General features: G+C 32.6%; 1 protein-coding gene across 1 annotated transcript in view; it reads right to left on the bottom strand.

The window, feature by feature from the left end:
* The window catches only part of LOC149787802 (uncharacterized), a 54,891-nt gene extending 42,342 nt beyond the window's left edge, over positions 1-12,549 (bottom strand). The window contains exon 1 of the mRNA XM_089975670.1: positions 12,129-12,549. Within this exon, the coding sequence (XP_089831796.1) occupies positions 12,129-12,283 (155 nt within the window). The 5' untranslated portion in view covers positions 12,284-12,549. The remainder of the gene's footprint in view (positions 1-12,128) is intronic.
* Between the last annotated feature and the right edge of the window lie 14,819 nt (positions 12,550-27,368).

Raw genomic sequence — 27,368 nt, forward strand, 5'->3', positions numbered from 1 at the left:
TACTCACCTGGTTTCTACCCTGTCTGCAGAAGCCAGTCCAACAAAATGAAGAACCACTCAGTTGACAATACAAAAAGAACAAATGTCGATATCTTGTACGTTCTGATGATTCCTCTCTTATATTATGAAATCAGGAAAAAAATCCCTGTGATTCTATTCTGATGATGACTTTTGCTATAATCATTTTATTTGCCAACAAAACTTTTTTCCAAGTTTGACAACAATATGTTAGCAATAAGATAATTACGGTTTTATGTTAGCCTATTCATGCTGAGAAGAGAGTCGAATGCATTGGCTTACTAATTTGAAAAACGTCAGCCAGATAGTCTAATTATATACAATAAGATACAAAACAAACCAACAGTGGGACACGTTGCTTAAAAATATTTCTATGTGGTTAATTAGCTAAACAGGTTGGTGAAGTTTATATAATTAGATACGTTTAACATGACAAAGACAATACCATAGCAAATTTTAAAGTCATACTGTAAAAATCAGAAACATTCGTTGGAAAGTTATTTTGTGGTTTGGAAGTAAGCGGGCGATTTCATTGCGATACAATGTTTATTGGATTTCACTGTTTACTGTTCTATAGTTTTCTAAGATACACCCCCGGTGGCTTGTATTTCACCATCGATATCTCACCAAATAAAAACATATAATTTGCATGAAAATAATTGATTTCTTATACATATTTATTATTTAACCTAAATTTTGTAATTACTTTCCACCCCCAATGAACGTCTTGGATAATGTTGATTCGGCGCCTTTCATTTGGAACACCAAATAACTCAGAATCTTGACTATTTTCATCAAAATTTATCTACGTTGAGCCAATGTTTACGAAGCGATAAAACCAATAGGAACGACCCATACTCCTAAACGCTTGTAAGGAAAGTATCTGAATCCGATGGGAAACTACGGAAGTCCAGGAAGTGAAAAAGATCAAACGGAGATAGGTGTCTTGTGTAAGGTGCACAACGATTATAAGACCAAGCTTTATACTCTATGACCCGAAATATACCCATAAATCATACACCAAACAAAAGTAAATTAAAATTTAGGTTACAATACATAATTTATATAAAGTCTTTTTAAATACCCAGAATAACCATTGAGGAAAAGCTCGGAAATCAGTTTTTATTAAAAACCATACCCTGTGTAAAGTAGGAATCTGCAGAGGGGAACAAATAGGGAAATGCAATCGTTAGTGTCAATATGGAGATGCCGAAGATTGGTTTAAAACATTAAATATGTGAAAGGAATTAATCACTTTACGCAAACTTTACCTATATAGTTCTCTTATTTAGTCGATTGTCTGAGGGTTACTGACCAACTTTACAATGGGAAAAAATATGAACTCAATATTTTCCAGTGTTAAGGAAGTCTCGATGTAACTTGTAATTTAAGTTACATATCTGAAATTTGACTTGTATGCTTATTTATCACGTCTACTCGTAAAAGAGCGAAAAAGACAGTTAGGTAGACACATTGATTAAGAAACACGTCGAATGTATGAATGAATGAGTGAATCAATGAATCAATGAATCAATCAGTCAACAGCATACTAATTGTCACCGCGAAGCTAATTGTAGGAGACGTATTACAATCTGATGTATTCAAAGACTGAACAATTACTATTGAAATGCAAATAATAATAATACTAATAACACTGTGCATCGCTTTTTATATTCTTGCAACAGTTTTATAAATTACTTTTATTAATGGTAGGTGACCCAAACTATCTATTAAGTTCATGAAATAGAATATTCTTAATGGAAAATCCACGTATATAGTAGAAACAGAGCGCAATTGGGATATACAAGGATAAATAAGAGTCCATAAATAAAACGGAACTTCATGTACTTGTTACCACAGCTGTTTTCCATACTTCGAAAATCACTTCTATTTTTCAGAAACTTTCTTTCAAATATAATGATCAATACATTAGCTTACCAAGTTTTAATATTGAAAACAATTGTAATAAGCATTCTCAATAAAACTGAAAAACATTCACTTCAAAGTATGTAATTTCCCGAGAGAAGTTTTATTTATTGTATTTTCACAGGGTTTTTGCTGGAATTTATCGATAATTCTTTTAGTGGTCTGATCTTTGGAGTGAACCACCTTCAGATGAACCCCAGTTTTACTTGCTCGTCAGTCAATTGCATTCAGTTAATTGAATTTTTACACTTTTAGAATCTGACGGCATATGTCGGCAATAATGGAGTCAAACCTGCCGGAAAGAAAACAACAACTGGTCTTTGTGAGTAGAGATCACGTATAAATTCAAGAAGTTTCTATTTTTTCATGAAAATATAAGGATGGTCTTTTCTTGCATGCATTTTGCCTAATTGTAACCCATTTGCGGAGAAAGAAGGATGGACATTGTTTGGCCAAAGTTATATTTCTGTGCATTTAAATAGAGATTACTCGTTTTACCTTGAATATATATTTAACGAGAAGCTAGAATTAAAATAGTTTAGGAGGTTGCTACTTTTGTATCACTTTCACAAGTGAATTTGAATTTTGTAGTTTTGACATTGAGTTCAATAAATATGTTCAGACATCTTAATAACAATAAAATTACATCGATCTCTCATCGCCAGCAGCAATTAATCGAAGCATCGAATGTGGTTTAGAAGTTACATTCCTCTCTTTGTTAGCAGACTGTCAGAAAACGCGTATCATTTCGTGTTAGATAGAGATATCGTTAGCATCAATGTGTTCTAAATGATGTGTATCAAAGTCAGACATTTGAAAGGTGTGGTTTGATTTGTAAACCACGATGTCAACAAAGAACATGCTATTTTTATCGGTATCCATCAGATGTCCGTGTAGGATTTTGGGGATCTGATTGTAATCATATTGATATTATAGAAACATCAGTGGTACATGTATCTTAAACTTTGTCACTAGCAATTATGTGTAAGAGCAGAACATCTTATTCTTGCTTTATTTGACCATTAGAAACATATAAATAGTTTGTGTCTTTAAAGTACACGATAAATGTGTAATGGGAACTGCTACCTTAGGAATGTATATTATTATCGTCTAAGCAGACATGTCCTATTGCGCTGATACAAAGAAAATATATTAGATCTAAAGTTATTTTCTGTCATGAATTTGTTAAAATATTATTATTAATTGTTTCTGTGTACGTATAAAAAGGACTGTATGAACCATGTTGCCTGTATTAGGTGCTGAGATGAAGGAGATGAAAAAACCCCAGTACATACACTGAAAACAGCCGGAGCAGACGAGAAAAGAGGTGCCATTGAGCATAATTTCACGACAGTTTGGAGTAATGTCACGTATCCAACCTAATCGTGGATGTATTTTTTACGTTTTTAAAAAAGGTAAGGCACTATTTACTTTCTAATCAAATTACTTTGAATTCATTCATTTCCATCCTGCCATAATAAACACTATCGATGGCTAGAGAAAACTGAATTTATGACTCTTTTTGTTGAAATGTCGCACCAAAATAGCCAAATAATAATATTTGAACAATAAGACAGAAATAGCGAGGCCTGATATTATTTTTTTATGGTCCTGCCTTGACTTGTAATAGACTATAGTCAGTAACGGATATCAGGCCCTGGTAAACATTCTTTGGCCAAGTATGTCAACTATATAATGGTTTATTTTTGCAGGTGGTATTTTTTGGCTATAATTGAGGTCAATGACTCGTTCGTACTAACCTTATACCCGTAACATTTAAAACGAAATTAAAAATAATCAGTTTCAACACGGAAACTAATGTTCAATGACATCAACGCGAATTAAAATAACACAAAACTCATTGAGAGCAGAAGCGCTGTGTTGGCACCGCAAAAATAACTCGCTAATCTGTACATAGTTTCTAAATTTAAAAGCCACTCAATGAAGCAAAGTCTCTTGAAAATGTCTAATAATCAATGATATACATCAAAATCATGCCAAATATGTAATAATCAATTATATACATCAAAATCATAAAACTGTGTGATGGTCATAATCTACATCAAAATATATACAAAATCTGTAATAATCAATAATCTACATCAAAATTCATACATAATCTGTAACAATCAATAATATACATCTAAATCATATCATATCAGTAATAATTAATAATATTCATAAAACTCATATCAAATCTGTAATAATCAATAATAGCCATCAAAATCATTCTAAATCTTTAATAATAAATGGTAATCATCAAAACCATACCAAATCTGTAATAATCAATATTATTTATCAAAATCGTACCAAATCTGTAATAATCAAAAGTATTCATCAAATTCATACCAAATCAGTGATAATTAATAGTATTTATTAAAATCATACAAACTATACTCAAAATTCAAATGAAAAATATATTTTACTGTAATAAGTATATTGAAAGATTAAGTCCCATGTTCTCCAGCGTTTTTTGAACAGGCAACTAAATCACATGCTCTAAATCTCAAAATTGTGACATCTGGTAACTATAATTTAAATAAATTTAGAATCTATAAACTTGCAGATTGCGTTTTCAAACATTTGTTCCTCTGCAAGACCGTTCAATTGTAAATTAACGTATCTGTTTTAAGTATCATCTGATGATGAGTGTTTTTACCTTGAGTTTGTGATAGGAAAACATTTTGAGAATATAGGGTCATACATACTCTGTAAAAGGAACAATACATTCATTTAGCTTTCAGTTCGGTTACATTTGTTTGTAAAAATTTGTGATTGGTTTATTTTATATTAAGAAAATGTGCTATTGGTAACTTTTGTTTGTGAGTTCTAGTTAGGATTTGTTTTGTTCATTATTACAGGCCATGTACTTAGTAAAAATACCTGATTTAAGGATGACATTTTACAAGATGCATGAGTACAATTTAAAAAAAACTCTTGAGATCTAGTTTATGCATCTGCAGTTCAATGAAGCACGGCCGTTCAATAGGGAAAATTTAAATGAGGACCTGTAGAAGGAATAACTCATCGAAATAAATTACTTTTCAATTATCTCCGTTTGGTCTTTGGTTGTAATATTATTCTAAAATAGTTGTCCCGTTTCGTTTATATTTTGAGGAAGAGCCATTGTTACAGTCTCTCAGATAACGTTGATTCTGATTCTTCGCGTAGACAGAATAGATCAGGAGTCACACATTGCAGAGACCTAGTTAATAATGAATATCGACTAATCTTACTCCATCGTCTGAAATTAGCCATTTGGGAGGCTTTCATTGTAAACGAGATTGTGTGCTGTCACTCCAGTACCAGACCAAGGAGTTATTCTTATTAAAAAGCTAGGAAAAACATCTGCATTGTCCAATGAATGTCAAGAGGTAAAACTCATTACGCCACTGGGCACAATGGCCGCACTAAAATTAATTAATCCATCATACAGTAAAAGATAATGCATTGCGGCCTGCTCATGACTTTCGAAGTTGTATTTTACTAATTTGTGAACACCTACGTGCGGTTAATGGCGCTTTAACCGTATTATCACCTAATTTGTTTTAAAATATTGATATCAGTACATATATTGGACAGGTTAGAGACGTATTAACGTATCGGACAAATCAACCACCAGTCTGTAACGTAAGAATTGTCTAACCAAATTTAAGAGATCAGGCTCATATACTAGGGAAATATTAATATTAATATGGATGACGTACTAGAATGTGTACATATTCGGTAAATATTGGTCTACTGACACCATTGTAGCAAGCATTTTATACGGAATATATAACTGTAGTAGGTTATTACAAAATGGGTTATTTTCATTGTGGTTTAAAATCCTGAGAAACTTTGGCAAATATTATCCACAGAACACATAACCCTACGAGTATATAGAAAAGCAATTAAACTATTCTCAACATCTCAAGTGTTTCCGACATCAGAAAGACATCGGATCTAATACAGTTATAAAGTGAATAACCAGGCTCTGGCCAATGCACACAGTTTTAAAGATATTGATTAATTACCGTACGATATTCAGTTTCCTCATCTTTGCGACTGAGAAATCTTGCTGTTTTGCTACCCTTACTTTTCTGATCACAATGTGATTGTCTCAGTCCGGTCGTTTCAGTCATGGTGTCCGCTGCGCCTGAAGGAGTTGTTGTAAAATTAAGCAACAACAACAACAACATATATATAAAACAGAGACATTCACTAATAAAGCAACTTATGGTCTCTCCAAATTTGATAACAAACCATTCAGAACCTTTTAAGAGAGACAGACACACATACAAGAGCACTTAGTTAACGTATTTGGTATCATGCTAGAAAATGCAAACAGCATGGTGAATTTTATCCTATCTGTAACTGTAAATTTTCAAGTCAGCGTCACTAAATGTTGCTAAAAGTATCCCGTTCGTTTTAGATACTTCGTGTGAAAATATTTAGGTACTTTTAGCTAGATTTAATGACGCTGACCTGAAAATTTACTGAGCTGCAGATATAATAATATCTGCAATGCTATGTTGAAAACATTATAACTGGAAATGCTGTTCAAGCCCCAATAGGCAATGCACATCATTAGCTTCAAAAATTTAAACTTTCTTAAGAGTGTATGCAAAGTCTGCAACAAGCAAAAATGTGTTATATCAGACCTGCGTTCTTTAAACTTTTTCAAACACCACACAAACAGCCATAGCTGAATCAAACAGTGTAAGAAATGAAATGAAAATTCCGGCTCTTACCAATCAGAGTGGTTCATTCATAAGTCCACACGCTATTCCACAAAGAGACTTCCATATAGCGTATCAGTGAACCAGTAATAGCAACACTTGCCATATTTCCAAGGCAGAAAGTATAAATTTCTAAACATATCATGAATTAGAAATCTCCTCACAATCATTACACATTACGTTAGGGCTGTGTACTTTATCGTACAGTTGACTACAATAGAACGTTTCCAAATTAGAGCTGACGAAAGTTAAAATTCTTCGTTATTAAATATACTGACTACTTATTGTTATTTTCATATGACACCCATCGAATGAATGTGATAATTCCGCAATAATATCAATTATTTTATGTTCCTATTTTCCCATGCGTAGAACTTGTTTACTTAATGTCGACTGGGTACTCCATTGCCCGCATTATCATATTCGTATTAATGCGCGTTTACAAAACTAAAGTAAGAGGTTCGAGACGCTCATGATGCAGTACTTGCAACACATAATAATTATAACATTTTCTTGAATATTTGTTTCTTTTCTAAGAGCATCTTATATAGCTATAGTCCACTTAAATAATTATTAAGATTTTCATAAAATAGTACACACCTGATGACCTTTATATTGAGTGAAAGACAATACTATATATATATATATATATATATATATATATATATATATATATATATATATATATATATATATATATATGATTGCAATATCGATCAAAGAACGGCCCCTTCTTCTCTTTATTGTATTCCTGTGGCACATTTGTTGTCTTATAAAGCTATTAACATTTTCCGCAAACTCGGTACAGAAGCAGTGTTACTGATACTGCAGGATCTTGTTAAAGAAGCCAGACATACAAACGTTTTGATATCTACGATTTTATAAGTATGTAAGCAGTACTCTCAGTCCATGCAAGAGTTTTATAAAAGTAAACAAAAGAAAAGAAAAATAAATAACCAAACGTTAAAAAGCATGTTTAAAGGAGATATAATTAATATGATTAGAATTGTAGTTTCAGATGTAGCAAGCCATGATATATGACAGCCATATAAATAACATACCTTGTCGGGGTGGAGGTAGTGTGTTGGATTTCGTCAGGAAAACGGTATTGTTAGGACAATTAATGTAAGTAAAGCATTGATAAATACGTTTTATCATCGAACATTTGCTCACTAACTAAATAACTGTCTAACTAAATGACCTAACTTACTGACTGACTAATGATCTTATTCACTAACAAACTAACCAATGAAAGAAATAACTAAACAATTAACGCCGTATGAGAGACTATACAGTAGCTAACTAAAGGGCAGAACTTTACTGACTTTGTATTCTCCTTCTCTGTCTCTGATTATCTGTCTGCCACTCTCAAAATGTGAATGATTCCTTCTGAAGTTATTTACATAAAACTATAAAAACTACATGAATTTATGTTGTGTTTTTCAACCACTACCTGGTCGACCATTCAATCATAGCTTCACAGAAAAATTTCATCACCACCAGACTGATAGAATTTCTTGGTCCATTATTGAAAAAAATGGAATGATTTTACACAACAGATACTCAAATGTCACTTTTCATGAGGCACAATCAGTGAATCAAAGAATGAACATTATTTGAGAAAGACTTACATCTTGGAAGAAAGATGTCTTTCATGCTTCATTATGTAACCAAAATTTTACATGAAGTAAGTTGCCATCTAAAATTGTGGTCAATATTTTCATTTTTCTGCTTTATGTAATTAAAAGAGCATATACAATATAGACTTGCAAATTATTGAAAAGCTTCTTCTCTCTCCAGGAATAAGAATCAAAAGCGTATAATAAATAGCTACGGCCACCACGATTATGTCGTAGGCAAGGTGTGTTGTGGGGCATATTTACATTTCAATCAGCTATAATAATTTGTTCGTATGAATCGTGCGCCTAACCGCAGTAAGGTATATCCAGACCTATCGTCCTATAAAGAGTCGGCAAATCAAGGTCTAGGGCTTTTGTTTTACAAATAGTTTTTTATTGAGCAATGTGTACTCAGATATACCAGCACATTATGAGCCGTCAAAACACAGCCCAAGTAGTTTGCATTTGGACGATAATGCTAGAATTATGACGGTTCACAGAAAGGGTGGGCGAGTTCGCTTTATTGTGCACATTTGTAATACTGCAAGACATATTTATGACGCCATCTGACAGTTACAATTAAATTGGTCTCTCTGTTATGGAAATGAGTCAAATATATAAGACGTAACCATGGTAACTAAATGTATATGACGTTCAAAATAACTAATTTAGGTGCTACTGTTAATACAATTGTATTCGGATCGATTCTATATAATGAAGTTTACTAAAACAAAAATATTCCGAATAAAGATTCAACCCTATGAAATGTGCAATAGTAAATGCCTTTTAAAGTCTGTTGAATAATTAATTTCCTTGAAAGAGACGGATTTATGACAGATTTTGATTCCTCGCATATGCTTGTAAGGAAGCATGCACTTTGTCATTCACGTTTAATCTAGGAGTAAATTTTAAAAAATTGTTTCGTACCAAGATAATAACCATTACATTTTGCATAATATCTCTGGTATGTTTTTGAACATGAAGTAAAGGCAGACAAAACTGATTTATTCTTGTCAGATGCTAAGCATTCTTTTGGATCTTATGATAACACTAATATATATTCAAAGTATCTCACACATATCTATGTAATCCTTGAGATATCTGTCTGGAATAATTGTTTTATTCGTAACATGTCAGTTGATGAATTAAAACACAGTCGTCATGTTTGAGTCAAGCAAAAAGAAAAAGAGACACATTTTTTTCCAATTGAGCCAGTATTTCTCATGTCTCCGATTGGATCGTAACTTTGTCTGGCTATTCAATAAATATAGAGTACTTAGGGAATAGTAAAAAACACGCCATAGCAACATCTGACTTTCTGCTCCTAAACGTCCTTTTCTTCTTCTCATTTTTGCGTATTTATTCAACAGTATCCATCTTCTGACATTGTCAGAGCTTTCTTGTGAAGTCCTTTATATTTACATTTGCAAACAGTTACATTGCACAAATAAAAATTGTAATGATCCCAGGCATATTCTGGAAATTGAAATTTCTATACCTCTCTAGATAAATGTTTATATAATAGTACTTAGTTTTTGTGTGTGGAAGGATTGCAAAAGAAGTTATAATCCCGTACCTGGATAGTATCAAATAGCCGGTGATTTGTTTTGCTTCAAATCCCATTTCAGTAATGTCTCAAGAGTGTGTGTGTGTGTGTGCATTTGAATTTCTTTTATAAAGCAAAGCTATTTAAAATATTTCAAAAGGGTAAAGGAGGGGCAATGTAATGAAAACAAAACCACATTATTTTGTTTTTAAGTGGGGGAAATAACTCGTTTGATACAGAGTATAAATACGTCTCGGCCGAACAACTTTGACGTATCCCTCTGCCATATCGGAATCGTTCTTTCGGCTGCCTCATTAACAAAACACGAATGCAGTTTTTTATTATTGGGAATGATCCATAATTTAAGCATTCCTTTCCCGACATATTTATCAAATAGTATTATGTGCAGGTTGAGGAAAAGTAATATTGGTAATAATTACATTATTTTAATTACGTACCCATTTAGACTTTCATGAATGATTTGACGTTTGATACAGATGTTTAATCCATACTTCCTTATCACGCATGCAGAGAGGAACTAGTTTGTGTTTCTGGTGTCCATATTTTTAATGCAGAAAATTAAACGTTTAGAAAATTTCAAGTCGTTTGAATTTTCATTCATACTGTAATGCAAAAAATATATTTAAAAGAGGGATGTTGTCTTTGTATTATGAAATAATTGTTTAGAGCATTGGTACAATTACTTGATCTGGGTGCTTGAATCGCGTGTTCTTTGATAGCGGAGGAACATTTGCTTCCTGACTCGACACAATTCTAGCAGCCTTATCAAATACTGTACTGAAAATCCGTCTGTGTACAGGAAAACTAGTATATGACAAATGTCTTTTCATATTCAGGAAAGGACTATGGCACAAGTGAGACATTTTTGATAAGGTGTTTATTCTACTGGTAATAACCATTGTGACTGTGTACGCGTCGTCGTAAATCACGAAATACTGAATGACTGCCGCTTGCATGTATCATAATATGTCGTACTACTCCTGTAATCGGAACCAAAAAACATTGGAAAAAGTAGGAAGAATTAATTGTCATGACGTGCTAACGTCTAAAAAGCGCAATACATCATTTACTAGAAGGATTGAAACTATTTAACAGGACAGAACTTCTTAATGTTTTAACGTATTCAACGTTGCACTGATTCTGAAAATGATCAGAATTAGAAGCGAACATTCAGATATTATACAAGAAAAAACAAATTAGCACACTCCTTTTATAAAGTAATCATCTGGAAATAAAAAAAACCTTCATCTTTGTTGCCTACGTATTATTTATAATGTTCTTCTCAGTATTTACTATACAAATTCTTGATTTTTGCATAACGTGCGGATCAAACAACAGTGTTAAGTTTATAAATTTATAAATAAGTAGCGTTTTCATAAATAGATAAAAACATATTCAGAGTTGCTATACGATAAGTCGACGAACAGGTGCAACGCAGTATTGAGACAGTATACATGTTACCATATTTTCACTAATATTAAAAAGTTAACACGATGAATCTTTTTATTTTCCTTATATAAAGTAAGAATGCCAAAATAGCCAGAGTACTCGGTAAGACCATGATATCATTCTTTAATATGATGACTTCTTATTTCATTCATAACTGAGGAACGCGCTGTTAAGGTTAGCAATATTTATGCAAGGATGACACCTTTGTGTTTATTTCAGTATAGGTCGTAGCTTTTTGCTTATGATTGAAAATATTGCTCTTCAGTATTATGATCATTAGTTCGTAAAAAAGAAAGACTTTATAATATTAAGTCGTGTAGAGAAAGTTGTAATTCTCCATTCTTTGAATATTTTAATATCACTTCATCCTAGAAACTTTCAGGTTAATATGTAGAATCGAATATAATTCCTGAAATGGTTTGACGAAGTTCTTTAAGTATTTCAAGGAAGTGTTGAAATTTGCCATCTATTTTAAACTAAAAATATTTCAAATATGAAATATAAAATGATCATCTAAAAACCCAGTAAGAATGACCTTTTTAGAAGCTATTTTTGTGGCAATGAGAAAACGTTACCGAGAGATGGAGATGCGAATTTTAAACAGGAATATTCACAGGAGAACAAATACCACTACTCTTATTACTACTCCCGCTTCTAGTACTATTATAATAAAAACTACTTCTAACAACTCCAATGATAGCAAAACAATATAAATAAACAAAATAAATAAACTATTATTAAACATGAAAAATGAAAATATTTTAAATGTTGCAAATATAAGTCGATATATAGATATATTACCAATATAAGTTTGATATTTCAACTTACCAGGATGACTCCATTGTGTCTTGCTGCTTTTCTTGTTGGAGAATTCTTGACAAAGATCCTAGACTCAAAGATAATGCGAGATCAAGACAAAGGAGAATTAAGAACAATTGCTTGGTCAGCATTCTAGCTTTGCTACTTCTATGCATTGTGTTCATTGTTCTTTACAAAATGTAGCAATTGCAAGAGAAAGAGTGTTGGGCCCTGTTGACGGAGTCGGTGTATATTATCGAATCTTTTCTATGAAATGTTGAGTTTTATGGTAAAGCAATAGATAATAAAGTTGCTTTCAGCAAGGTAGTATCTTTAGCTAAAATGTTTTAAAATTGCTCTATTTACTAAACTTTTCTGCTGAGTTGCCCAACCAGCCTTTCAAGCACATGAACTTTTAGTCCGTAAAAAACAATCAAAGAAGTAACCCTCACAAGTGCTTGTCCTTGCTTCTTTACGCTTTCAGTTTCCAATACAGGTTTTGTCTTGCAATAGGCTTTATAAAGGTCCCTAACTTTCTACTGTTGCTGTCAATCAATAACCGCTGAATAGTACACCAGGCAGGTCTGCATATACTGCACGCGGACCAATACCAACTATTGGCTATTATTAGCTGCTTATGTTTCAGCATTGACGCTGCATCCAACGAAAAAGATAATAAATGAAAATAGGAGTGGTCAAAGGTGAGCTCAATATCCTGGATAGCACGCGACTGTAAACCATTTTTCTTTGTAGAATTCAACCTTTATCATAATATTTGTACTCGGATAGTTACTATAATGATAACAGTTTCAGATCGTATTATTTTATAAACTACATGTTACTAAGTTGAAAACTTACTGTCAAATCAAGATTTTCGTAGATTTGTTGGTTGCGACAAACTTCGAAGTAAATAACCAGCGTCATAGATTTACCAGTAGTGTGTAAAGCAGAAGAAAAGCTATCCAGTTGCCTATACTTTAGAAATATGCACGAATTTCAGCATCGCCAAAAATGTAGTTTATTGCAAAACCTATAAAATAATACCCACGAAAACGAATGTATTTGCATAACATGCAAAGGTACATTCAAGCTTATGTCTTGTCTATAATTCAAGGCTCATTAGTATTTTAGGTAGTTATTATAATCTATTTCTGAGTGAAATTGACAACTGCTGGTTTATACGTCATACACAAATGTAGACTCTGTGTGTGTGTGTGTGTGTGTGTGTGTGATTATAATTTTTAACGTAGCTTTAACAATTTTTCAGTAATGTAGCTACGACGTATGCAGTGTGGCAGTTTATAGTGATGTCTAGCACTGGGGCATCATGACGCAGACACGTAGCATGATGTCCTACCCAGTCATATTATCCTGACACCAGGACGACCAGTCCTAACACTAACCTCTTAATGCTGAGCGCCAAGCAATGTAGCTCTTAGTACCATTTTTGTAAGTCTATGGAATGAATCGGCCGGGGATCGAATCCACAATTTCCAGCTTCCAAAGCGGACACTGTAACCACTAGGCTACCGGAGCGTATAAAATATAAATTTAACATCATCCCAAATGTCCTTGGGTTCATTTTCAATTCGGTCTTATACATAAAGGCAAATTACTGTTTACCTTACCATGCATATATACCAGTGTCTATCATATACAATAATATATTTCACTTTTATTGTTTTACGTAAATGAACTTGTATTTGTGGGGGCAGGGCGATATCAGGAGTAAATATGTGAAATATGTCAAAGAGAATCGCTTAAGAAAGAAGAAAAGAACTTCCAAAAATGATAGTTAATAAAGAAACACATATTAACTCGTAGCTGATAAGATTTTACTTTACTGGGGCATTTACTCAAAATGTAGGGCAAATACTCCAAACATAACATCAGTCCATTTAAATCAGTTGTATTGAATATTAAAAAACTGGGTCGCCAATATTTCTGTATAAGAATATGAGAACATTAATAATTAAAATAAAATAAATGCATAGTCAGTATGACTGAAATGATAGCTATAACATGTCGCCAGGTAGTATTTAGCTGTTGTTTAGTGCATTTGGGCCAAGTAGCGTTGACCTAAAGTAAAGAAATGTATAGCATAATGAATGTAATTCGAATATCTTTAAGGATAAAAATATTTGTTTACATATTGTAAAAATCAGCATAAAGGAAGGTTATATGGCGTAAAATAGCTTGCCTTTCAGCATTTTAGGTTATACTAATAAGTATAGAGAAAAGGCAAACAATAAACAGTGACGTATAAGTGCACAATAAACAGTGACGTATATGTACACGATAGCCAAAGACGTGGATGTTGTCCACATTAAGTGCTGACAATAAACGCTGATACATAAAAATCGATTGAAATACTTCTAGGCAAATTAGAATATATAAATTGTTGTTAGTTACATAAAATGCCCCCCTACTCGATATTCCAATACAGAAAGAAGTGAAACAAAATTAAAATGACTCACTGGAAAAATTAAAACATATAAGGAGATTTAATTAAAAAAAAACGCAGTAGAAAGGCTCAGAGGTTGATTTAATGGAAATGTCCATAAATACAGATTTTGTTGTATTCACATTCGTTCTACATAAATATTGTTTTATATAGTATACTCCGTCTATCATTCTACCTTCTGAAATGTTTGATATTGTAACCTTTCAGAGTCTTACGTATTTCAACACGTTGTTGTGGAAACTGATTGGTAGCTGTATCTAATAATATAACATAATGAAACAAATTTGTGATGTGGTTTTCTTAGGTTTAAATAAGTGCTTGGTTGCTAGACTTAATCTGGTATGTTTCTTCTCTTTTTTGTCTCATTTTTTAAAGGAAAGGCAACGGCGCCAATACCTGTTAAAGATATTGCATTTTCTGACTTTTATCTAGCTATGGTACATGAGTTTCCAACATTGTATTCTTTATTTGAAGTGAAAAATATATGTTCCGAGCATAAAGTGGAAGTCTATCTCTTTTATCATCTTCATTGTGTATGCCTAATTTCATTCTGTTAATAGTAACCATCGGTTATTTCTTATAGTGACCCATTCATAGTGAAAAGAATATTTGTAATGGGCAAAGTTAGTAACAAACTAGAATAGTTAGCATCGAAATAATTTATATGATTGATTTTAGTGTTTGTCTTGAATTCGAAATCATCGATACTGATGGAAAACATTACTATTGCATAATGTTTTCACACCTTATTGTAAAATACTGTTTTCTTATTGTTTCTATGCAACAGACGTAAGTCATTTACTAACACCAGGAAAAGACAAGTAACAAATATGCTTTTAACTATTTCAGTTTCAGTAACTCCTTTACCCACTTAAACTGTTGTATCCCAGCCTCCACTCAGTTAAACTGTTTATGTTATTTTCCATTCCTTTCTAACACTCATGTCGTGTTCCACATCTTCAGGCAAATTAATTTTCATTAATTCATTTTGCAGTTGATGTGGAATAAGGCTTAACTGCAAGTCATGATGCCAAGCAACGTGCAACCAAGATACAACATATAATTGTTCAATGTTATTTGAATAGCTAATAATAATTTGAAGTTTAATTGTTTAATGAAAGGTTATGGACGCAAGGGTGTGTCCAAAAGTGTGCAACGGAAAAATAATTGTGAGTTTTGCAAACCTTGTGATTACCTAAAAATGTATTGGAAAAAACAAACAAACAAAACCAAAATTACAAAGTTCAATAGAAAATATCAAGCGCGCAACGAAGGAATACAAGAAAAATATGAGAGATTAAAAGCAGAGAACACAATAAGAGTTACATTAAAACACGTGAGATCAGCGGGCCCCTAGTGTTCATGGATGCTATCTAGAACGAGTTTCTTTGTCGCAAAGTTGGATTTTGATTATGTGGATACTTTTGTACAATATCCTCCATGATAAGGATGATGATGACGACGAATTAGATTATGCTTTTCCTATATAATGCAAAAGGACTAAAGACTTTCGAGTCAAGGTTTCGTCTCTCGGCCAGGTCAATCGATTATACACACTTCCTCTGGACAGCTGGCCAATTAATCATCATCAAAATTTAAATACTTATGTAATTGAATCTGCGATGGATAGTTTTGTGGTGGCATAAGAGCTGAATAGGGCGCCCATGTACATTTGTTTTAAAAAATGCGAACAAATTGACGTAAACAATCTTTATATTTATCAATTCTCAGTCAAAGTGCAACATATACGCTGCTAACAACAATGTGGCCATTATTGTATACATTTAATTGTGTTGGAATAAAACATGTATTGAAAAGATATTATTATTTACATGAGTAGGTAGTACATCTCCAGCTCAAACAACAGGAAAAAATGATAATGGACTCGTTCTTTTAAGCTCAAATTCATCTCTCGATCGCCATGTCATTTCACCGTAAGGGTAAAAATGAGTGATATTTTTCGAGCAATAAGCAATAAATTTCATATATTTTTCGTTGAAGTTCTTTGACGTAAAAATAATAATAATCAACAATTTCATTTTAGAAAATGAACGTTGTCCTCCATATGTTTTACATTTTCAGTATGATTACATAGATCGTTGGGATTGGTTTTCATGTAGCTGTCTGCGTAAAACGTGACCCATATGGTCCTTGTAACAAAACCATTCACTTCGCTAGAGATGTCCTCAAAATGTACTCACAATTGATATATTATGCATATAATACTTATTACGGATCATGCAAATAGCTACGTATCTAAGATGTCTAGGAATGAATATTCAAATCAAACTGCGATGAACTGACACAGTGCATCACACATTCTGGTAAAATCATGTTAGCACTGCATTAACTTTTTAACACTAGAGAACATTTTCCAAACATTCCTTTAACTGTATTTCAGCACGTGCACAATATATCTATGCAAGACAGTAGACAATGTATACCTGCATTGTTTGCACACTCGGATAGCGACGTATCTTTCATAATGTCTTTCCAAATACAATGGACTTGATATATCTAAGATGTCGAGGAATGAATACTGAAATCAAGATGAGATGAATTAACACAGTACATCACACATTCTGGTAAAATGTTAGCACTGCTTTAACTGTGAAAGGATTAGCACGAGAGACATTGTTCCAAACTTTCCTTTAATTGTATTTCAGCATGTGCACAATACAGCTATGCAAGACACTGGACAACGTCAACCTGCATTCTTTGTATACTCTGATTATTGTCTATAGCTGGGATGAGTCCTTGGTTCTAATTACAATGGGCAAAGGCAGTAATGTGCCTTGCGATGGCCCAGATAGGAATCGAAACAGCAACCTTTGGATTTTGAATCTGACTCTCTATCACTTAGCCAACGCGGTAACTTATTATATAATTTATCAAAGATTATAAAGATATTAGTTTGTTCTCCAAGATGGAGAAATATCCGATCGAAATTTTGTTCCCCGAATAGCAGCAATTACAGGGGATTCAAATACAATGCTACCTCATATATAAACGTAGATCTTTTCCATAGCGACATCTTAATGATACAAGACTATTTAACAAGTGTTTTGATTCTACTATGGTCTTAAACTATGTAACAGAAATGAAGTGAAACATACAATTTGAGTAAGATTCAACAAAGAATTTACTTCTCAATAATACAAAGTGAAAATTAAAAGACACGTACAGAAATGTGAATTGAATCCAAAATAATCCTAAAAGTTCCATCACAACTCCAAAACTCTAAAATGTACCGAAACTTACTCATTTCGGTGTGGATTAAAGTAAAGAAACGGACTCATTTATGTGTGGACTTAAATAATAAACGTGCTCATTTCGGTGTGGATTTAACTCATAAACATACTCATTTCGGTGTGGACCTAACTCATAAACGTACTCATTTCGGTGTGGACCTAACTCATAAACATACTCATTTCGGTGTGGATTTAACTCATAAACGTACTCATTTCGGTGTGGATTTATCTCATAAACGTACTCATGTCGGCGTGGATCTAATTGATAAACGTACTCCTTTGAGATTTGTGATAATTTAAGTCTTTTTTTAAACAACAAATTAATGTTTAACTTAGAACCTTTTCCTGTTTTCTGTATATTGACGGAAAGGAGATATTATAAACGTATCACGTATCAACCTTATTGTACATCCTATTAAGAAATCATCAAAAGTCATTTGTGTGAACTAATACTCGATTGTCTAAAGCTCAGCATTGATATCAATGTATCAGATATAAGAGTATTTCATTAAGTACTCTTTTGTATTGGCCAACCAATCTGTCTAGAGTAGGTAGATACATATATGTATTTGTAGGTGTTATCTTATACCGTAATTTAGCCTAATATTTTACATATAATAACCAAAAACGCAAAGAAAAAATAAAAAATGAAAACATATGTCTGCGTATAAAGCTTTGTCTGATGATACAAATAATAAAGTATAACTAACTCAATGTTTTTTGTAAATCTGAATTTTGACTTTCTTATAGGGACCCCAGAGTCGGGAGCCAACGATGATACTTTCATTAAATTCCTTCCGCTGGTTTAGGAGATTTGGTCACGGATAGAAGAACGGAAATAAACTTGAAAATATCCTCGAAGACTTTTAAAGAATTATAGGAGTTAATGAACAACTGATATATGTTTACTGCACCATGGCAATAGATTGACAAATTCGTATTAACATAGATCGACCGCTAAAAGTATAGGTATAACATTGTAAATATTAAATCAACACATATCAGTGATTATTATCTTAATAAACACATTTTATCTGCAATTGCGCCAACTTTCACAACACTTGTGCATTCTTTCTAAAGAAGATAAATCAACAATATCCATGAATCTTATATTTTGTCTCAAATGTTTGGAGAACACTGTTCAGACTGATTGTTAACCCTATTACCTATTAAAAAATCAAGTGTCAAAGTTTTATATACATTAGAGACCGTTATGTTATTTTCTAATGAACCAACACATAAAAGAGAATTGGTCAGTCAGTTTGGCTAATGTAATGAAAACACAATGAAAATAGCTCATATTAAATGCATGGGCAGTCGTATTTACTTTTTATATTATCTCTGCCACGCAGAAAAACCCTAGATGTTTCCAACGAGAGCTTATCATTAACTACTCATGGCTCGGCCCTAAAGTTTCGTAAATTCCAAAGGGTTTTGAGATTTTTTTTTTAAAATAAAATTTTAGGAATTATTCATTGTCTAGCCTGGTTATTTACAAATAATTTGGGTTATAGAGTATACATGTAGGCCTTAATTCAGATCTGCCTCTCTAAAGATTGCCTGCAATGCTTAAAATTATCACTTCATGGACTTCTCTAAGGTAAATGTGAGAGAAAAAAGTAGCCGATAATTTTAAGTTTTTTTTTTTCATATTTAGAATTAATTTAGTTCACTTTTAGAAGTTAGTACAATCTGCTCTGGAAGAATAGATTTTCTCTATATGCCATAACATATTGTAAAATTCGCTGAGTGAAAATTCACAGCCAAAATCTCTGTACATTTGCCTATGAAATAATAATTACTTGCAGCGTTCTCTTTTCTTGCTTCTGGGAGAAACGTCTGAAAGATTGCTTGCCCCTATCCAAGTAAGTGGGTTTTTTTTGGCTATGACAAAATTTAGCAATTATCTTTATATCATGTCTCATTAATTATATCATGTCTCAGTATTTATGTTATGTCTCAATATTTATATCTTGTCTCAGTATTATACACACCAGAGTCTGGCTAGGGAGTTTATAAAGTAAAAGCTGTCAGAGATCCTCTTTTTGTGTATCTGAATGCAGACATGTCGCAAAATGTGAACGTTAATTTTGTTGCTGTCCAAATATAATGATATAAAACTTTACCTGTTTGGCTCTTTATTAATTCATGTGGGACATATCAGACATCTAAGCCCCACAAACTTTATTAATTCATGTGGGACATATCAGACATCTAAGCTCCACAAACTTCATTAAATCATATGGGACATATCAGACATCTAAGCCACACAAATTGTATTAATTCATGTGGGACATATCATACATCTAATCCAAACAAATTGTATTAATTCATGTGAGACATATCAGACATCTAAGCCCCACAAACTTTATTCATGGATTCACTAATATGTCTAAAGCGCTTACAATGATTTTGGAAAGAGTAAAGCGAAGGCACACTTTGACACCTTTACAAATAATCACTGTTTACTCTTCTGTTTTCTATTTGTTTGTTCTTGGTATTTCCATTTAGTATTACTGTATAAACAAACTTACATTTATTATTATTTTTTCTTCTTTCTTTCAGTTCTTAACGTATAGTAGCTCTATCTACTTTCGGTGGAATCATTTCAAAGTACCATGATGACCAATTTCTTGAAATAGGAGGTCAGCACATTTTCGAACAAAAGCTTTACACAATTGTACATATAAACATGGGTATTACTTTTTCTTTTGACAAAGGCTGATATTCTATGTCTCCTGGTCATCTAGCATCATGAGAGAGAGAGAGAGAGAGAGAGAGAGAGAGAGAGAGCTCGATCATACTTTTCCTGGTTCAAATTTAATAGAATTTAACAAATATAGTTTTGACATCTGGTCGGTGAAATTCTTTGGAGATTAATTCCTCTTACAACAAAGAAATAGCTAGTTATCAATTTGTATTTGTTTGGTTTAACTTTAAACATCATTTTCAGAACTGAATGATTATCGTTTTAATTCTTGCTTGTTTCATTTCAATTGTGTTTCTCTTGAAGGGACTGAAATTCTATCAATAAAATAATGTCTCTGTTTAATTCAGGTAAAAAGGATATGCTGTCGAAAAAATATTTTTTATATAAAATGTTGGTTTCACTATCAGCCATTCAAGGCCAGCCAAGATCATATAACTTCTGTTTTGTCTTCACCCATTTCTAGGCTGGTTCCTATTCTTCCATATCACTGTTATTGTTTTCTTCTTTACTGATGCCTCAGACGTTGAAATCATTCTAATTGCTCTCTCAGTATATACGCAAACATACTTATAAATTGTCACACAAGAGCGGTACTTGTAATGGAAAAAAATTGGTCTTTCTTGTTTGGTAATCATTCGAGTATTATCTCCTTTCCAAGAAATCTAAAAGGTTGTGCCTGACTATTTTCCTTAAAATCTCAACTTAAAACCATACGTAATCTAAATAGGTGTGGAAAGGCATGTGCATATCTATTTTCCGCAAAACTTTAACTTATACCATACTTATGTTGGTATGAATAGTGTGTGTAAGCACGATTCCCCTTCTCATTTTTAGATGTAGACAAAAAGTTACTTTCTTAACAAGAACAAAACACTCCATGTACGATGCCTAACTTCCTTCTGCCCATTCTGTCCAATGTCTACAGTAGACTATGACACCTGAATGTTACCGTTTTCAACATAGAACAGAAAATTGTAATTTCTCTGTTTCTCTCATACTCTTTCGTTTTTCACAACAAGCAATTCCTTCCAAACTAACCAAATATGTCAGATCATAATTTAAAACGAAAATGAAATTAAAATATTACAGCTGAAGATAATAAAATTGAAATTGAACATGAAAATGTAAACAACTAAAATAGAAAACGATAAATTGAAAATGAAAATAGGAAAACCAAATTGAAAATGAAAATGATAATTAAAAATGAAAATTGAAATACCAAATGTGAAACTAAAAAAAATGAAGGTGGAAATGAAATGTAAATTGAATTTCTGTAAATATTGTCGCTATCTAGTTGCTTTAACACCAAGGAATAGAATGTATGACGCAATTCATTCTATTAATAGTAACCCTCTGTTGTTGCGTATAGTAACCCATTCATAGTTAAAATAATAATTGTAATGGGCAAAGTTGTTAATAAACTAGAATAGTTAGCATCGAAATAATTTATATTAATGATTTTAATAATAGTTTTGAATTTAAAAGCATCGATACTGACGGAAAACGTTACTATTTCATAATGTTTCCAAACCTTATTGTAAAAATTATTCTTAATGTTATTTGCAATGGACACAAGTGTTATACTAACACAAGAAAGCCACCTATGCCTTCAACTAGGCTAGTACATTCTATGCCCACTAAAACTGTTTCTAACCCAGCTTCCCCTCCGTTAAAACTGTGTATGTCCTTTCCTATTGTTTCAACACTTATCGACTGTTTTGCAGTCGATCTGGAATAAGACAATTGTAAATCATGATGTTAAGCAATGAGCAACCACGGTGCAGCGTCTATTCGTTCAATGTTACTTGAAAGGCTAACAATGATGTGAAATTTAATAGTTTAAAGAAAAGTAATGGACGCAAAGGTGTGTCCAAAAATGTAAAAAAGAAAAATAGTAAGATAGTCTTATTTAGAAAGATGTTTGATTAATTTCAAGCCATAACCCAGGTAAAAGCAAAATTTGTAGCTGAAATTACAAAAATTATCTCTTTTGTACGTTCCATTGGCAATATATATATTCTATTCCTGTTTGTACCCTTTGTTGTATGCACAAGTAGACTTATTGTTATTGGTGTCTTAAATGAATCTTCATTCTTTTTCCAGCTGCGCTTTGTCCATTTATTTTATTTCATATTTAAATAACTTAAGAATGACTGTAGATAGTGATCATATTGATTATACATATGACAATCACTGTAGGGAAGACAATGATCAAACACAAGCTGATGATACTATAATCTTATAGGGTTTTCAGAGACAAACGTGAAAGTGTTTATGTTTAGCTCATAGTTCTAGACTTGTAAAAGGAGATAAAGGGACATAACGGACGTTTTTAATAGGCGAATTACAACACGAATCGGAAATAAAAAAACTTTTGAATTAAAACACTACACTCTGTTAAAGTCTGATCGCACATCAGATCAGAATTCGAGAAGAGGCAACTGACATTTGTGCTAACAACCAGCAATGTAGATGTTCATACCACAAAGGAGTAGTTGTTAATATTTGGTCTGAAGAAAGGCGAGAAATGGGTTTCATCTATCGACGTCTGAAAATCAAAGCATCTCATCTCATGCGAATGGTGTAACACGTATAATGAATAAATAGAACATAACTATTCGTTAGACTCTTGTGTGTTTCAAAGACAACCAAAGAAAAGCATGAGACGAATTGTGATGTAATCAACTTAACCCCTTTGATGCACAGGTAAGAGACGCTGACACAGTGCAACCAAATACCAAAATGTTCTATGACAACTCCGAAACTGTAGAATGTTACGAATAAATGCCAAAAGTCTTGAATGTGCTGATGTACCAATACTCTGAATGTATTTGAATAAGTTATCGATATTACCAAAGTAGTGTTTTAATCCAGAAAGTCCATTAGAACTTTGTAGTTCCAATTAATAATTTGCATCATTATTCCTCTCAAATTAAATTTGAACACAGCTGCAAGGTTTGATTATGGATCCCTAAAACTGGTATTAAACAGAAATGAAGACTTTGTTTTTAAAAACCCTCTCAATATACATCCCCACTTGACTTATGTTGTAGCAATAGTAATGTCTGAATAAAAACAAACCAAAAATGCCAAATTATTGGTCAACATGTTCTCTTCCAGAACATACCAAACTCGTAAACAATGTCAAGTGTTTAGTTATATCGTACAAAAAAAAAACAAGAATCAAGTAGTCCCAGACTCTATTCTCATTCATGGACAAAGATCAAGCAAACAATATGAACTAAACATACCAGGCAAATGTTTGATGATATCTTAACAACATCAACTTGCAAATCAGGACAAATGTACTAACTCTCAAGCTGTGAGAATCTAAATCAGCCAGATGCAAGATCACTCATAACATAACTCATTGGATATCTGAATGATATAAGCTTATTTGCTCATAAACGTACTCATTTCTATGTGGAACTAACTCATAAACGTACTTCACTGAGATCTATATTATTTAAATATATTTTCCAACGTGAATAAAAGTCATCAGGAATAGTCTCTAGAGTACTAAGAACCTCACCAGCCATAAAAAAGGATTACTTCTTCATGCCAGAAGTATACATTCCATCCCTGACGAAAATCTAGCGTCCCCCCAAGCATTATCAAGAAAGAAAAGTTAAACGACTAGAACGTTTTCAATACAGTTACATGTTTGAAAGTATGCCCTTAAAAAGTTTGAAATTCTTCGACCCCTGGACCTTAACCATTGTGATTCAAGATCCCTTGATTATCATGCGTGGATTTCGCTCATTATCAAAATTGTCTAAGTATTGATGATATAAACGTTTGTTTGCCAAGATCGAATTAAATTCGGATTAGAAGTATGCTTTCCAGAAAGTAACCAGACAAATTCAATCGATCAACTTATCAATAAGAACGGATTAAATTCATTGCCAAACTGTTGCGGGTCATTAATGTTGAGTTTATATTCCATGTCAGGTCTTTATCAGATCATAAATATGGTCCTTAGAGTGATAAAAAGCAATTTTTGTTATGGACATGCAGCGGACACATAGAAATACCATAATCCCACATTACAGCCACTTGTCCCCAAAACGAAATGATTTTGGAGGCGACAAAATTTATGTGACTTCAATTGTTGTACATGAAAGCATTATGAAGATGAAACAGCTCCCACAAGCAATACTTTACTGCACGCATTTTCAGGCTATAATCCAAGAGTTTGATGTAATTAGTTGAGCGGTTCTGGAGATTAAGCGGAACCTATTTTATGGCCTTTTTGCTATGGAACCCAACTAATTACCGGTGAGGTAATTTTTGATGCACTGGAACACATGTTTGGAGTCTTTCCTTACAAGTTTGAAATACGTCGCTGAACGTCTTAGAATAAATAGAAATTAGTTTTTGCACCGACTATAACATTTCAATCTAGAGAGCACCTTGGACAGGAGATTGGTTAAAGATACTTCAATAATTACATTTTTGCTGCGCCTTGAAATCCTTTACATGTTTTACAGATGGCAACCATGGAAACCAGACAGACGCCATATATTATACACTGGGTAAGTATTGAGTTGAACATATAAAGAAAAACGTTGATCAGGTCTGGTCAGAAATAATGAAAAAATTCTGAATAAGGTTATTTAAAATAAAAACTTGTGGCTGTTCCAAGAGGAGTTAGTAGTTAGCAGCAAAAAATATTCTTGCAGTTTCCATAAAAATGAATCCATCACTTCTGGAGACAAAATAGGTTTAGCATATTATTGTTAATTTGATCAGAAAGGGACCAGCCGTTTAGAGAGGCAATATTTATTTACACCCAGATTTGTGAGCCAGCAAAATGTCAGACACTTTATCCAAAGATTGCGAGTTTGATACACGCCCAGGTCAACCGAGGATTTTCCTCTGCATATCATCGTGAAAGACACTTAGATCCCATTTGGCGTGATGTAGCCAATAATACGTTAAAAGCGCTGTTAAAACCAATGAACCAACATCAAGTCACTTGAAAAGCGGAGTTTCGCTTAACGGGAAGCCTTCCAAATAAAAGACGAAATTTTGATAGAAGAGTCACGAAGAAGTAAATAGTATATATTTTATTAAGACATCTGTTTGGTTGATGATGAAATTAAGTTTGGTACTACCTCTCACTCTCCCTCTTGTTTAATTTTATTATTGATCTACATGGTTTACTCAAATGATGGTATCTTCTTAATAAAATGAGTAAGTATTCACGTAACAATTCCATGTAAAATATAAACCAACTGATCTGACATGCGCTTGCGATGTTTCTTCCAGCCGCTTTTAAAAATTAAAGTAGTTTAAAGTAGTTTAAATAGTCTGAGGAAAATGTAGTGTGATAAATACTTTCAGACATAAAACAATGAAATACGTATAAATAATATTGATAATATTAATATTGCTCTTACTTTTTTCTAATCTTAAAAAACACTTTTAGAGCTGTATTTTCGCCAACTTCCGCTGCACTTGTGTATTCGTCAGGAGGAAGATGTAACAACAAAATAATTTTCGGCTTAGAACGTTGGCTGTGTTTCATGTAGTATACAGGAAAGGAGACATTAGAAACGTATCCCGCATCAAGCTTATTTTACAGCATATTAAGAAATCATTAAACGCTACTTGTATGAACCAACGTTCTATTGTGTGAAGATCAGTATTGATGTCAGTTTATCAGATGTAAGAACATTTCATAAAGCACTTTGATGTATTTGCCAACCAATCAATATACAGCAGTTATATACATATATGTGTATGTTGGTGTTATCTAATACTGTAAAAATGCATAATATTTTAGATATAATAACCATTAACGCAGATAAATTTTTTTAAAGAAAACAATTTTGTTGTACGGAGCATAGTTAGATAATATAAATGATAAAGTATAACTGATTCAATTTTTTGTAAATCTGAAGTTTGATCATCTCCTAGGGAGACTAGAGGCCGGAGCCAACGATGACACTTTCACGAAATTCATTCGACCGTTTTAGGAGATGTGGTTACGGACAGACGAAGGGAAATAGAATTATAAAAATGTCATCGAAGCTTTCAAAGACTGCTTGGAGTTAATGTACAACTGTTATATGTTTAATGCACCATAACAATATATTGACAAACATGCGTTAAGAAACGACGCATTTTTTATTTTCTTGACAAGAGATGAACCGAAACAATTGTAGGTATAACATTGAAAATATTAAATCAACAAATGTCAGTGATTGTTATCGTAATAAAATAAACACTTTTGTATCTGTAATTTCGCAAACTTCCACTACACTCCTGCATTCATTATAATAAAGACAAGTAAACAATATCTGACATATCTATCAGTCTTCTTTTTTGCCGATATATTTGGAGAAAGCTGTCCAAATATGCAAAGGAAAATTTGTCAGTAAGTTTGCCTGATGCAATGAAAACTCAGATAGTTTGAGTTAAATGAATTTTTCATTGTTTAGCCTGATTTTTTACAAACACCTTTTATATCTTCGGCACTGTTAAAATAGCTTTTAATTCCCCATTTATGTTCATGATTGATTGGTGCAGTTTGGGTTATATAGTATGCAGATTAGCCTTAATTTAGATGTGCCACTCTTGCTGCAACGATATATTTTTTAATTCTTCGTTTTAAATTTTATAAATAATTTACTTCACATTCAGAAGTTAGTACTATCTACTTTGGAAAAATTCATTTAATCTATATGTCATACAAATTATAAAATACAACAAAAAATCAACACAAAGATGATGTCAACATATTTAGATGTATTTTGCGTGTTTTGCCCTTTAAGAATATATAGAAATTCAAGATGTTAATTTGCACCATGTGCACAAATTATCGGCCATAATTGCTGTAA

The sequence above is a fragment of the Sinohyriopsis cumingii genome, chromosome 11, assembly GCF_028554795.1.
Source record: "Sinohyriopsis cumingii isolate HCF-2022 chromosome 11, ASM2855479v2, whole genome shotgun sequence".
Taxonomy (NCBI): Eukaryota; Metazoa; Mollusca; class Bivalvia; order Unionida; family Unionidae; genus Sinohyriopsis; species Sinohyriopsis cumingii.